The 15934-nt window shown below is 45.4% G+C and overlaps 1 protein-coding gene across 5 annotated transcripts in view; it reads right to left on the minus strand.

Moving 5' to 3' along the window:
* The window catches only part of LOC108439292 (inactive phospholipase C-like protein 2), an 85661-nt gene extending 72763 nt beyond the window's left edge, over nucleotides 1-12898 (minus strand). Inside the window, exons 1-2 of one of the 5 annotated variants that reach the window (XM_017717601.2) lie at nucleotides 12769-12898; nucleotides 10625-11134 (exon numbers count right to left, since the gene is read on the minus strand). In XM_017717601.2, coding sequence (XP_017573090.1) covers nucleotides 10625-10858 — 234 coding nt within the window. In that variant the 5' untranslated portion in view covers nucleotides 10859-11134; nucleotides 12769-12898. Of the gene's footprint in view, nucleotides 1-10624; nucleotides 11135-12589; nucleotides 12726-12768 lie in introns of those variants that run through there. The other 4 variants (XM_017717602.2, XM_017717604.2, XM_037534071.1 and 1 more) reach the window with 4 other exon arrangements.
* Nucleotides 12899-15934: the final 3036 nt, after the last annotated feature.

The raw sequence follows: 15934 nt of genomic DNA on the forward strand, positions 1-15934 counted from the left end.
TCAAATCATTATTTCTTTCGAGACTGAAGGCCGATTTTTGCTCCTGGGTGGTTAATCGCAATTTTAATCTATCCTTTGTGGTCAGAACACGACAAACACTCACCAACCAGTGGAACGTCTCACAGATCGGTCACGGGACAGCGGGAGAAAGTGTCTGGTGAGCTGTTTTTACCGTCTGGAAAAGCCCGGCCGCAGTTTTTTTTAATATTCATAATTTAAGAAAGATGATTTTAGCCGTCTGGTGACGAGGCTCGGCTGTCCTGTTACAAACGCTAAACGAGTGGCCAAAAACATCGCTGACCCGTTTAGTTTCTCAACATCAGCAACTCGGTATGAACAGCAAACGTGATCTGGTTCGGGACGCCGGCGATGGATCACACCGGCTCACTGGCGTCAGTCCCACCACAGCCACGGTATTCAGACACCAGCCAGCGACGACTGGGTTGCTCTATTCTATCGTGGTGTGTGAGGCGTGAACCACAATATCTACACCAGACAAACAGCCCAAATTTTAGCTACGTTTAACCTGAAAGCGGCGCTTTTGAGCCGTGTTTGATCTGCAGTATCATCAATTCTCTGTGCTGTGCGAGTGACGGAGCTGCTTCAAGTTATCCAGCTACTAAAAACAGCCTGGAAAGATCTCTCCTGCTCTCTAAAGCCTCACAGCTTCCTCAGTTTACTTTAGTTTAAATCAGGGCTGTAACTCACATGAACCACTTCTTTCTTTCACTTTTGTTGCTTGTGAATGCACTAATAATAATAATAATAATAATAAAACATGACTGACTCAGAGCTGTATCAGTGCTGTAGTTGTGAGGAGCAGAGCTGCTAAAGCTTGTTAGGATGTTAGGATAGAGGTGAGTGCAATTTAGGGCAGTATAGTTACGCCACTTATTTCGTCACTCAGACTTGGTCACAGAAGGACAGATCTCTGATTGCTCCACTCAAACAGGCAGTATATAGCTTCACGTTTCAGATGTTGCTAAAGTGTATTTGGCGACTCATTGCACTCCTTGACCCCCTCCCTCCCTAATCAGGTCAAAAAATTGCCCTCTCATGGCAACAGCAGAGTAGCGTCGTTTTCCTGGGAGTAGAAAATGCCACCAGGACTGTCGCTGAACGTGGAAGTGTGAGAATGGCCTATTATATCACTTATTGAACATTTCTTATATTTCTATCCAGGAAAGTTACAACGCGACAGTTAATGTTATCGTTTTATCACCCAGCTCACCTACTTGACGCCCACAGAAACACTCATCGAGGAGGTTTGGGGATCAGCCACACTGCACACAGCAAATCAGTTAGAGGCTCACTTGTCTATTGTGGTGATATCAGTACTGCAAAGGCCAATATCATGATTAACAGTCCACATATTGTGCAGCCCTAGTATTAAGACCGCTCTTTAACGCCAGCTAACGAATCAAGAACAGATTCAAACAGGGCTCTTTCAAAACCTCCACTGCTGAAAGTTGGTTTATCACCTTAAACTTCTTTTCACTTTGTTTGTGAGAGTTAGAGAAGTAAAGGAATGGGCTTTTTTTCAGAATTATATGCTACAACGACTGGTTTGGTATTACCGGCAAAATATTTAATTTCCAGTCAGAACAGCCAATAAGAACAAGTTATTTACTTCTCAGAAGATATTTCTGAGAATAATAGATGGAGTTCCTAAAACTAGACTATAAGATACAAGACCAGTGAAAATGGGACTCCTAACAACCACCTGCAAGATGTGGTAGACCACTAAAACTGTTCCCATCAGATAAACAGCACTTTCATCTTTGAGACAGAAGAGAAAAAGCACCACTCTGGCTTCAGATCTTAAAAAAAAAAGCCACTGTGAGAAGACAACTCAGCGCTATGGGTCTGAAAAGATGTGCAGTTGATAAGAAGACATTACTGAGAAAAGGAAAGACATAAAAGAAGAAAAACAGCAAATCCCAGTGCTGGTGTTCTCAGAATACTGTACTAACCAACCCAGAGTCTTGACCTCAACATCATTGACTGAAGCTGAAAATGCAACCAACATCTAAGACTGAACTTTGCACGTCTCCTGAACAAATTGAAGTTGTCATAAAAGCAAAGGGTGGACAAAGTAAACCAGGGGTCACTAACAGGCGGATCGCGGTCCGAGTCCAGGTCCAGACACTGTCCTAGATGGACCTGGATCTGTAACCGATAGAGAATTATTTCACTTACTTCACATTACTTTAATTGGCGTGACTTTTCTGGACTTTACGGCGCTGCTTTAGCGGCCCGGGAAACTCACAGACCAATCACATTCGTTGTAAATATCACATGATGCTACTCAGCCAATCAGATCTGTGTGTTACGATGAGCCCTGAGACTCGAGTGATTGACGCCACACAGGGGAGAGACGAGGAGAGAAACAGCAGTCAGAGAAGAAAGTGAGTCAGAGGGAAGTTATTCCACATGACGTGATCTAAAAAGAGAAAACTGACAGTAAATGTTGGTGAAATCTGACCGAACTGGACATTATTTGATCTGATGTTCAGTAAATGTTGGTGAAATCTGACCGAACTGGACTTTACTTGATCTGATGTTCAGCTGTCGACTGTATAAGATACTGATATTCCTACTCGGCTACTTCAGTAAACAGTATATGGCACTGAGCCATAAAGCAAGTTAGACTTTATGATGTTCTGGACCTTCACTTGCGGAATGACCTTACTGAATTTTAATTAAAGATATTTTTTCATAATTTAATTAACGATAACCTGTTACTGAGGCAGCGGCACGGTTGCCTCACAGCAAGGAGGGCCAGGGTTCAATTCACCGGCCGGGCGACCAGGGTTCTCTCTCTGTGGAGTCTGCATGTTCTCCCTGTATCTGTGTGGGTTCCCTCCCACAGTCCAAATGACGATGACAGCAAGGATGAGGTTCGTCTCGTGACCGTCATCGTCGGGGGCCTGGGGGCTGGAGGGCCGGGCGCATGCCACATATGAGAATAAATTTCAGAAGATTACACGGTACCATGTCCTCACAAAACAGTGATCTTTTAAAACCGTGCAACTGAGTTATAAACAATACAACGACCATCAGAGCCTCACTGACATAGCAGACCTTACACAGCGGATCTCCATCTTCATCTGAATTATCAACATGTAAGAAAACAAACCAACATAAGTGACTAAAATAAGTGAATTCTATGCTGAATCGGACACCAAGCGTTAACCATAACTACGTTAATGTTTCAGCTTCTTCACGCTTTCCCCCAAGAGACGGTAAACGAGAGACCCTCTGAAGAGAGCAAGACAAGTATCAGCAGCGCAGGTTCAAATTTCCTTTTTAAAGCTGCCGCTGCCGCTGCCGCTGCCGCTCACTACCCAGACACTTTCCTTTATACTTCGATTCCACAGGCGCCAAATACAGCTTATGCAAATGTTACATGTCTCATAATTCACTCAACATGTCAGAGGAAAGCCACAACTATGATCTTCCTTGCGATATCGGTGTTGTACTAATGAGGTGAAGAAAAACCTCATTAACTCTTAGAGTCCAGAGTTATTAGTTTGCTTTGCTGCATTAATATTTACATTTACACAGGTTGAAGGAACCAATAGAGCCACTGCAACCTGGCTGGTATCCTTTTCAGGATTAAAAAAATATATATTATTTTAAAATTCAATGCAAGCAAGCATACGCCTCCAAACCGAGACATCAAATCAAATCAAATCAAATTTATTTATATGGCGCTTTTTACAACTGATGTTGTCACAAAGCAGCTTTACAAAAATGGGAATCACAGCACAGAGAATCAGACAAAACACTGAACATAATATACAGGAAACGAAATAATCAGGAGTTACTGATGACTCTAGTTTGATCTTCAACACCGATGCCAAGTCTTTTCAACCCAGGAACGCTGAATGAGTCAGACCTTGCAAACAGAGTTCAGTTATTTTTTCTCACTTAATTAAGTTTTTACTAGATGACCTGTGAAAAAACCCACAAGACCGCTGTGATCTTTACAAAATAGCCTTATTGTGGCAAACGGGTGCAGTGCTTTAGACCAACTACCTGTGAGAGCTGTGCCAAGGGTTTAAGGGTTAAGCTGAAATGGGACAGTGTGTGAGTGTTAATGTGGGACACACAGGTCATAAGCCTAGAAAAATAAAGCCATTATTATATTTGATTAGCAACAGCTTATTTGGCCGATTTAGACTAAATAAAGCTAAAATAATTAATAAACTGCATCCTATAGCAACATAGGGTAGATTGATTTGATAACCGACTGCACAGATTCATATCGCTGTTGTCTGAAGGAAACTCTCCCCAAAACGGTGACTTTACAGGAGAAGGAAAAAACATAGCTTACTTTTAATGTGAGTCAATGGAACCAGACGTCTTTCCAAGTCATTCTGGGCCGTTTCTTTAAGTCCATTCATCTTGAAATTTACAGACAATGTAAACAGCGACAGTGATTTTCAAATTATGTCAAAAACTGAAAAACGTCAAAAAAAGGTTTTCGTAGAGGTGGGAAATTTGGCAACATTTATCATTACTGTGATTAAGTAGGTCACGTTATGCTTTGCTGAGCACGTTTCAGTGCAAACGGAGCTCATTAGTCCTGTTTAATTGGACTTGGTGCATCTTATTGTGTGAAACGTTAAATAAATGTTATTATATTCATGAAATGTTTCGTGACAATCTCAAGTTTTTTTTGGTGTTTAATTTTTTTGTTTTTTCAAAAATATTCATGATGCATAATACACATCATAATATTTTGCACTACTTAATGCACTTAAATGAACTTGCTACTGTGATCATTGGTCATTAAAACCACTGACCAGCTGCATGTTTCAGCAGAACTGGTCCAGTATGTTGAATCAGCTTTGAATAGCAGCTTTTAAGTGTGTCAAAATATCGTGATGGGTGCTGTGTGCCGTAAAAGTACCGTGATGTACTCTTTCCATTTACGGCATTTGACTGACGCTCTTATCCAGAGTGACTTACAACTTGATTATTTTACACAGGGAGGCCAAGGTGGTGTTAGGAGTCTTGCCCAAGGACCCTTATTGGTACAGTGTAGGGCGCTTACCCAGGCGGGGATTGAACTCCAGTCTACAGCGTAGAAGGCAGAGGTGTTATCTTGCTATCTGATGCAGAGCACCTTTCAAACCACAGGTTGTTGTATTAGAAAAGCATCATGCCACAGAAAAAGCTCCGTAAAGCAGCATTAAGGACCCTCAAGGAGCGATTAAGCCATCATTCTCGCACTGACTGGACCTGCATATTCACTGTACAGTGACACACTATCGTTGGCTAAATGCACGAATGCAGTGATGTCTCGATGATATGGGCCGACGCCTAAACTGCTTTAAAAAAAAAAAAAAAAAAAACGATGCTTTTCATCAAGACAGATCGTTGCGAGGAGAAAGATTAGAGACGTTTACAAGACAGAAACATCAATAACATCCTCCATCCGTTTCAGAGCTGGCAGAGGAGGCCGGGTTTCAAAGTTCACCACCCTCAGTGAGCCAAGAAGACGTCCTGGCCGTCCAGCTGCTGAGCTTTTAATTCCACGCTTTCATTACTTTCGCATTCACAAATCAGGAAGCTCAAACATGCGAAGACAAAAAGGGAAAGAAAAATAAAGCCATGATGTCAAAAAAACCCTCTTATCTAAACAGCCGTTTCTGGTGAAACCCCCACGTGTTTCTCTGCTGCTCTCTACGGACCACTACTCTGCTTCATGAGTAGTGCGATATTATTATCGGCTCGTATTAAAAGCCATGTTTTCGTGACGAGTCGCAGGCCTGGTCTGTCTTCATTCAGCCTGCCCGTGATAACAGTATTACACGGTGCGCTGACTGTGAAGAGACAGCGTAAGCGCAGGCTGCTTCGAGCCTCCCCGTGTCTTATAACTCACGACGGTTCACATCACATGACGTTTTGACCGCACACACAAGCACTTCATCAGTCTTTCCACAGGAAGCAGTGTGTATCTGTAGTGAGTACAAGAACAAAAAACCCTAAGTGCAACGTCTACGGCTGAGAGAAAGCATTTCCTCTTCTATTTTAGTGAGGTGTCACTCTTGGTATAGGCATGCTTTTCCGTTTGCCATATAAGAGCGCTCACTTTCTCGCTGACATCAGAACCATTCCGTAAAGAACGAAAAGAACCTAAAGAAAAAAAAAAAAAAAAAAATAGACAGACGGACACAACTGCCTTCTCCGTGAGCTGAAGCAAGAGGCCACAACCGCAGTCATGCTACAGAGCAGCCTAATTCAGTCCTCCAAGCCTGTCGGCATCAATTACATCACGCTCGAGTAATCTACTGATTATTTTGATGATTCTTCGAGGAATCGGACCATGCAGAGCCTTTCCAAGATCCCAGATCACTTTAACCTCTACAACTCCTCTGGACCACCGGTGGTCCCGAAAAGCACTTGGTCCTGTTCTTCATAATGTTCATATTCCATGAGCTCCATTCAGAAGCTGGGCGTCGTGTGAGGCTGTAGCTCTTCTCTCCAGTCTAATAGACGGTGACGTCATTTTAAACCCTTATAATAAAAGAAGCTGAACTCAGTTTGTTTTTCTACTGAAAGTCGAGCCGTTTTTCCCCAAATCTGGGCTCTAAACTATAAACAGACGGCGTCTCTTCAGTGATCTGCTCTGGAAACATCACTTTTAGAAAACAACACAAAGAGCATCGCAGATTTTTGGCACTCAGCAGTGAATTGGGAGCGTATAGAGATATGTGGAGATCATAAAACACACGTTCTGATCATTTGAGGGGTGATGTTATTAAAAATAAATAATTAAATAAAATAAAAATGTGCATTTATTTCATGCAGTAACAATAATCTGCCATGCGATTTGGCCACGAAAAAATTCAGATGGACAAACCAAAATATACCCTGGAGCATAAAGAGGTTAACATGTGACCAACGGCTGATTCTGACATAGGACCCATAGAAAATAACAGCTGCCTATACAGAAGCTGTGAGCATCAGCTGATGCTGATACCATCAGGCTACACGTGACCTGCTTCGCTTTGCTTTACATTCCGTCACACTGCAAGCAATTCTGTGGCGTTTCAGGCAACGGAACCGTTACAGAACTGAGCGGGACTCTTTAATTAATCTGTAACGGCAGAAACAAGTGAGACAATCGAACATGTTGATTCATGTGGAACTCTTGCGTTTGAGGTAGAGGTTTCAAAACAGCTCGAAAAGCACACGGCCCCTGCCTCACCGCCAGCGACGCCAGCTCACTCTGATCCGAATGACTCGCTCCTCTGCCTCGTCTGGATCCCGCATCGCTGAACACGCGTGTCTTATTCTTGCGTATAACTGAAAAAGCGCTGAAACCAGCAGTTTAGAACTGAATAATGTGAATAAACAGGTGAAGCTTAGTACAATAAACAGTCTTTAAAACACTATGACTTGCATTTTATCGATTTCCCAAGTAAAAATTAGTTTTACTTTGCTTGCTGAAATGAACACATCATATCACCGCCGTCAGAACAAAACGCCGCAGCTCCAATTCCCTCGCTTTCAGTTTCTGACACGGTTTGAAAACGCCTGTCGCCTCTTACAACAGGTGTAAATTTCACGATGAATGGACCAAACATTACATGGGAAAATCTCTGGTTCCACTGACGTACATTAAAAGTATTGCAGCTTCTCCGTCTTTCCATTTTGGAAATATGAGGTTTTGTTCACACAACAGAGATATTTTGTTTTATTTCCCCCCCCCAATGTGTTAAATTCAACAAATAAACAGAAACCGGGCACTAAAATCTACATAAAAACATCAGGGACTTAGAAACGTGTCGTTTGAGCAGGGGTGATGTGACAATGCGTAACGAGGCCCAGGAGTGAAACGGAATATATTTTGCCACCAGTTTGCACAGAATATGTAAAAATTCCTAATATTACCGATATTAATATTATTATCGTCGAGATCAACCAAATAATAAATCATAATAAAACAAAACAAGCAACATATTAAAACATAGTAGTTACCCAAAAACGTAAATTAGTTGAATTATAATAATTTTTCTCCTGGATTATTTTCTTATTTTATTACTTCTGTGGGACCACATGAACAAATTAGCTCGTTAGAACGTTTATAGAAACGACGACTACTGTGTTTGGTTAGAGAGCTCATTTGCATATCAATGTGTTGCATATCACAGCCTCGATATCAGTAAGGATTAAGAGTGTCATTACATAATCGCCTGATTATTATTTGAGCTGACTGCAGTTCAGAGCTTTCGCAAGATGTTTACATCACAACAAGCGGAACGCGAATAGGGCGCAGCTTCTCTACCTCGCTGTGGTTTAATCAAATTAAACAAAGGCGATGAAACTGCCAATCGCAATTATTTATACGTCAATTAACTTTCAGCGAACGTTTCGGGATCAGAACCAACGTAGCGTGCGGCCCACCTTCACGTGCCTCCTTATAGGCTGGCATCACGACTGCTCAGCCACTTTAACGCCGTATGAATTCTCCCGCGGCTCGCCCGGGCCTGAGGAACAGGCCGTCGTTGGCAGTGAAAGCTACATCTACAAGTCACAGGCTGCCTGGCAGATGTTACGGCTGACTCATGGTGAAGTTGGTTGCATCGGCAACTCAAAGCGCAATCGCTTCGCGTTTGCCACAGCTCAGTCCCTATGAGGAAGTAGAGCAATATTTCCTGCCTCGCTCCGCGCTGAAGAAAGCTGAGAGAAATTTCTCAATAATATCTCAATAACCTGAAAACGGGCATCAAATAAATAACACGCAGCTTAAATCAGGGACCTGCTTAAAGGAAGTCCCTGATTGACGCTACAATAATGCTCACACCTGTAGTAGGGCATGAGCAAAAATGAAACCACGGGCACCATGTCGTGTGTATCGTACCCACAGACTCGATGCCGGAGTAACTGACATGCACGGCGACGCTATGACCTAAAGGCCTGTGATAGCACAACGAGCTGGTGGCAGGCTGGACTGAGTCGAGAGAACAGATGCAGCCCCTGGAACGCGATTAGTGGCGTGAAAATGGCTTTAAAAACTCCACACTGGGACGATTTCAAGAAGGGGGACAGTATATTCTGGCCTACTTTTACACGACACTCAAAGTTCGACAGGAAACGTGTAGAACAGGGTGGATTTGTGACATACAAGTTCTTGTCCTGTATTCCTCCCATTTCTGTAATCGCTGCTCCGGCAATCGTGTTTAAACCTGCACGACCAATCCGCGCGACATGAATAATCCGCGCCGGCCCGTGAAGCGCTCAGGGAGACGTGCCAAACATGAACCCGCACGCCGTCGTCCGACTACAAGGCAGCGAATAACTACTTTTCTCATTAACACCTGCAAAGAGGGCTGGCTGCAGGATTTCCGTGTGTCCTGGAAGCTCCCTAAAGACACAGCAATGACATTTCCATGCAGAAAACCAGCGGCGTTCCCCTTTAAAACGTCCTCGGTCCCACCGTGGCCCATCATCTGTGTGCCGAACACAGCAGATTTATTTTTACCGCTTCCCATCATCTTGATGAATTGTGACCACTATAAATACAACAGTGCAGATTCAGCCAGGTGTTTTGCCAAGTAGCCAGTCTGATGTATTACTGTGTTTAGTGTTAGTTTACCGGCGACGGCAGAAGAGCTGGCTTGTCTAAAGGAGCGGCGACACGGCGCTACAACTGAAATGCATCACCTGGAGGTGGGCGATATGATGGTGTGCCATCACCGCGATACACAACACGCATTTCTGAGCGCATCGACTGCCCGCTGACAGAGTCCAAGCACAATCAGTCCTGTTTTGAAGTGTGCACTAAAAATCACTAATTATAGCTTTTGACAGCACTTTTTAAAATGCGGCACGTTTTCGTGTCGAAGTTTCGTTTATCGGGGAAATTCAAGTATCGTGATACATCAAATCATCCAACCCTTGCATGTAAACAAACATAAAAAAAAAGAACAGACTCCCCCTAAAAGGCTGAAACACTGGCCACATGTCAGGCTCGGTGAACACATTTCCAGCAAACATCAACACCATCAACATTCAGTACGTTATCAAATGCAACAGTACCAGTGTGATTGACAGGCATTCATGGTTAATCAGCCCTGCTTGACTGGCCTTAACGCAGCACATTGTAGTGTTCAGTGTGTGTGATCTCTGTTTAAAGGGGTGCTACAGGCACATGTTTGGTGTCCAACTATGGTGTATTGTGGAAATTTAAGCATCATGATGCACAATTTTCCCCACCCAGAGCATCTTTCTATAGAAATGAACAGACTGCATTAAAACAGGGTCACACGGGCCACATCACAGGCGCATTCATACTACTACCTTATTAAATATCATAACATCAGTGACTCGGGGACACTTACTCAGTCACATGTGGAGCATTATTTAGAAGGGAGGACACATGTAGCAGCTAGCGTGGTGCTAACGGGCTACCTCTCAGACCTGTGGATATGCCCGCGGTCTGCAGCTCTTGGCGAGCCGTATGTCGGCGTGTTCAGGCTAAGAGGTCCATCAGGGGCGAGGTTAAGCCCCGCGAATGCGTCCAGAAATGTGAAACGAGGCACAAAGGCCACCCACCCCTACCTCCCCCCGGCTCGGCTGAACACTACGGCTGTTTTACGGCATTTACCTTGATGATACTGGTCCTTCGAGGTATTCCGGATTTGGGGTCCAACACGACAGATGTGGTAGCCGCCTCAAGTCCCTGCCTATCGGCTCCAGCAGAGCCGACCACGTCCGCCGAAAGTCCCCCGCAGTCTCCGTTTGACACCGACACCTCTCGCTGAGTCTTGCCGTCCTCCTCGCCCGCTTTCTCCCCAGCGGTCGGCGAGAGCAGCCCGCAGTTCTCCGTAAACTCCGCCATGAGCGTCAATGAACACAGAGCACGGCGGGTATCGGCAGTTCACTTCACGCTGGCTAATATATCGATTCAGGTATTGCGCAACGAAATCGCCCGAAGTGGCTTTCAGCGGCGGGGTGGTGGGCTGGCAACGTTACCTCGCGTCCATGTCTCCTCGGCGGCGGCGGCAGCATCTGTCTCGGCTCCATGCAGGATATTTCACCGTTGTAAAGCCTCATTGTTCAGCATCACATCCAGGACGGGTCCCCCGCTTCCTCCCTGCCATAACACTGCCATCTGCTGAATTAATGTTAGTGCAGCATTAAAAAAAAGCCAAGTCGTCTTTTTTCCGGACGAGACTCAACTTGTCTTCCTATTCGCCAGTCTTGTTCGAATTATCCCGTTCCACCTTAAACGGCTCCTCCGCTGACCAGTTCTTACTTTGTACTTCCCTTATTTTACTTACGGGGAAATTTCGAAAAAGCCGGTGGAATTGCCCTTTGCGTTCATACTAGCGCCAGAGCGTAACTGCTGCACCGTTTAAGGTGGAACGGGGAAATACGAACCAGAAGCTGGCGAGTGTGCGACTTCAGCTTCTTTTTTTCCTGGGAATCCAAAATAAATAAACAAATAAAAACTGAGCAGCAAGGTATTTATCAAACTAAAGGGGAACTCCACCAGTTTTTTTTTTTAATTCTGTATGATCAAGTGGTTGGGATGTAAACAAAGGCATTCAGAGTGGTTCATCTCCACCTTTAACAGATTTTGAATGTACATCGGGCTGGGACAGTGTCTCAGGCAGAACCATTTCATGTAGTGACTTTCTGTGAGGGAGCTTTTAGAGGTGGACGTCTGGTTCCTATCACCACCACTGTGAACAGCTCTGACTCGGCACGTTTCTCCAGAACGGAGCGTTTCACACCAACCAGCACTGAATATGTTTGTTTGCATCTTAAGTGGTTAATTATGTGGATTTCTTCAAAATCGGCGGAGTTCTCCTTTAAGTCACCCACCTCGGCTCCGCTCGTCTGTAGGTTAGGTTAGGCTGTGTGTAACTGCCCTACCTGGCTACACACACACACACACACACACACACACACACACACACACACACACACACACCTCTCTTCTGCAACATTAAAACGCCTTTGTCAGCCCGAACGAGGCGAAGCTTCAGTCAACAGCTTCTTGCTAGAATTCCCCGGTCCACCTTAAACACAGAGGCGCCCGAATGTAACTGCTGCACCATTTTTAAGGTGGAACGGGAAATAACAAGCTGGCGAATAGGAAGCAAACTTCAGCCTCGTGTAAACGAGAGTACAGCGCGTTGTTAAACACTCCAGCTGGTTTTATAAAAGCCGTTAATTAGCTGGCCGTTAATTAACGTTAACACCAGCTGCTTAACCGCTGCCGTCTACCTTAAGGCAGCGATAACTAACGTTAGCTTAAAGGCTAAGCTAACCAACAGCGTACTAGTCTGACAGACAAGGCAACTTCTGCTAAGTGGGCTGACTAACTAGGTTAACTAGTTAACTTACGAGGCGATATCAGGGAATTAGTGCAGTTTTATGAAAGTTTTGAGCCACAAACTCACCGAAAAAGTCGATTTTTCTTACCGTGGTTGTGATTTATCTAACGCGTTTAAAGGTAACGTGGCTATGAATTTACTATTTCTGCTCAACACCATCACAGACGCTTGTTTTCGCATTTAAGCCCGCTTACTCGCTTATTTAGCCTTGTTTAGTCTTTGTTTACCTGTTTACTTGGTCCGCCGGTTTAACGTACGAGTAAACAATAAACGGTCTCGCACGCGCTGCCTGCAGGCGTTGCCTAGCTACGGCGACTTCGCGGTAACGTTACTGTGGTTTTGCTCCGTAGCAGAAACAAGTCAGTTCATTAGCCTTTCTGCTGATCACCTCTTGCGGTAATATTACCGATAAGCGTGTCCGTTTCCCGCATCTCACGCACACGGTGCCCACTTGAAAGCTCACCGCTGTCCTGTGGGTCTGCTTTCGCTTTCTTTCATCGCTGTTTTCACGCCTGTCGCTCCCTCAGAGCTGTCACGTTTGAAGTCTGAGAAGCATGAAACCCCGCCCCCTTCGGCTTCTTTGCAGCGTGGATTGGCCGCCTGGATCCAGCGCAGCCAATCAGAATCACGAGGGCAGCTTGAGTGACAGGTTTCTGAATGTGGTGGACTGAATGTACTGAAAACGGGCCGTTTGTTTCCACGTGTGATTCACGTTGGGCGCCAAGTCAAATCTTGTGCTCCATCAAATTCCTGGGCTCCACAGCTTTGCTCAGGCGGGACTTTGAATGGGATATGGGGTGGAAAATTTTAGGCTGAACTAGCTGCCACAAGATTTCAACAGTCAGTGACTGACGTTTCTGTTATTGCTGTAAAATGTTGCGGATTTGGCGCAGAGGAAGACATTGACAGCATTGCGAGCACAGGCAAGTGGTGTTTTGGCCAGCCCAGCGCTGCTGCTTGAAGCAGGGGAGAAGGTCGTGTGGGAGGCTGTGATATAAGAGGAAGGTGGATGAGCACACATACAGAGCCCACCTTTCTTAGACTCAGTTTACACTGAGAAACACAGCCGCATCGATAACAACTTCAGCTACGACAGATGTCCTGTTATTACCAAGAGCATGATGCTCCCTAAGCTCTAGATGCCACCCAGCGGCCCCTCAAGAGTCGGTCATCCTGCGGCCCACTTAGCTAAAACCCAAACATAGTCCTTGGGGTGCGTGGAGACCTGGCCAGCAAAAGTGCTGTAGGTTGCCCGCTCTTCAGCAGCAGGCACCCCAAGTCCTCTCTCAAGGCCGTGTCCTGGGCACAGCAGCACCTTGGCGTGCCACACTTCAGGTGTGCCGTCCTCCCTCGCCCCTGGTGGTCAGTCAAACACCAGCTCTGTGGGCGCCAGAGCAGAGATCTCACCATGCATCTGTAGGCCGTCCCAGGGCGTCACGTCTGCCCAGCCCGGTTTTTGTCTCGAGCCATCCGTGTGCCCACAAGAGGTCCATGTCCTCACAGTGTGGAACTCCTCCCAGCATCAAGTCCAGTGCTACAGGGAGTGACCACAGCAGCAGCAGCACCCCTCTCAGCTGCCTTCTGCTTTGTCCATTGTCCACTATGTTGCTGACGCCAGCGAGGGTGCTGCATATGTGCGGTGCCCTCAGGGATTCACCAACTGGCTCTGCCCTGGCATGTTTAGCGCCTCTAAACTTGCGCATTCGGCTCAGGTTCCCCTCATGACCAGGATCCAATTCCTCCCACTCATGTTGACGACCACTTGAAGGCTGGCTGGTTCGGCCACCTTCACGTGCCATCGTGGCTCCTCTGGCAGCAGCGCATTCAGAAAGTGTTCCAGCATCAACTCTTCCTGCACTGCCTTCTCGAGCACCAGGTGCGCCTGTCGAACCATTGTGCCAGCACACATATCCACTTTCCCCTTAGCCTCCGCCCCTCCAGGAGCAGCGACCTGAACGACCACGCCCCCAGCACCTGCTCAAAGCGGCGCTGGAGGGCCTTGTTTAACACGGCTAGATCCTCATGTGGTTCCGGAAGCAGGTCCACAAGTGCTTGTGGCCTTTTCCCTATCAGTGCCAGAAACAGCTGCATCTCAGTAACAGTCGCCAGGGAGGCTGGTAGCCCGGGAGAAGAAGACATACACATACAAAGTCCAACCCCCTTGGACACAATTTACACTAAGCAACACAACTGCACAGACAACTACAACAAACATGCTGTTTTACCAGGAGCCACTTTGCATGACCACAAGCTCCCCACGACCCATTATAGAGGCCACAGTATTTGTCTGCTCTATTAGATTAAGAGACCCTTATTATTCCCATAACAGGGAAATTCCACCTCCGCATTTAACCCATCTGTGAAGTGAAACACCACATACACACTAGTGAACACACACACAAGCGGGCAGTGATCACCCTTGCCCGGAGTAGTGGGCAGCCCAATCCGCAGCGCCCGGGCAGCAGTTGGGGGTCAGGTGTCCTGCTCAAGGACACCTCAGTCACGTGCTGTCAGCTCTGGGGATCAAACCGACGAAAAGTCACAGGGCTGGTTCCCTGACCTCCAGCCCACGACTGACCCGACAAGAAAGTCAACCAGGTCCCACCGAGATTTGAACTCAGATTGCTGGATTCAGAGTCCAGAGTGCTGACCATTACTCTATTGGTTTTGTGTAACAGGGTGGACAAATGCTAGATTATGCAATCTGTCAAATTTATACTTCACACTCCAAACAAATGAGGGGCAACATATCACCAGAAAGTTGTAGCGTTCACCTCTTACATAAGAAACAAGGAAATGCACAGCCCCTCCTCCTCCCTCTTTACTCCTCCCCCTCCTTACCAGTCCAGAAGGAATGTTACGACTATTAAACGATTGGCATCAAATTTTATCCCTTTAATCACCAAGAGCTGCGGTCTCCGGTGGTGGAAAGCAGCTCCAACGTTAAATTGTTTTGCTTCTACTTATGTAACGTCTTTACTTTTGCTGCCAAACGTGGTTTCTCGATGGGAGCGAGTGGCAATGTTGATAATGGTCACTCACCAAGAGCCTCAGCCATCATTCTGTTTGCTGTTCCTTTTCTTTGCCACCTGTCCTTAAATGGCCTATCCAGAGCATGCTAACTTCAGTAGCTATCTCTGCATCATCACCTTTGACATAACAAGATTGTTACTTCTTCACATTCTGCTAATAATTTTGACATGTTTCAAACCAAAAATCTTACAAATTGTACCTTTAAGCTTGACAGACTTTTTTTTGTTCATCACTCAATGTACAACAGCTGGTGTGACGGGATCAAAACTCGGCGTAGATAAAGCAGTAAAATTAATCTTTAAAAAAAATTATGTTTCTGTATTAACTTACTATTAAGATGTATAGAGCACTAATGTGAATATATATGTATATATACACTGAAGGCAAAGATTTGATGTTTAATTTTATTTTAGTAATACAGTCATATGCATGTTTTGTTGATTTTCTCCACAGTGAACACACTTCTGCACATTTTAATACACAATTACTGTTTATTTGCTGAATTTAACATATTAACATACAAAAAATGTAACAAAAAG

This window comes from Pygocentrus nattereri, chromosome 24 (genome assembly GCF_015220715.1).
Source record: "Pygocentrus nattereri isolate fPygNat1 chromosome 24, fPygNat1.pri, whole genome shotgun sequence".
Lineage (NCBI taxonomy): Eukaryota > Metazoa > Chordata > Actinopteri > Characiformes > Serrasalmidae > Pygocentrus > Pygocentrus nattereri.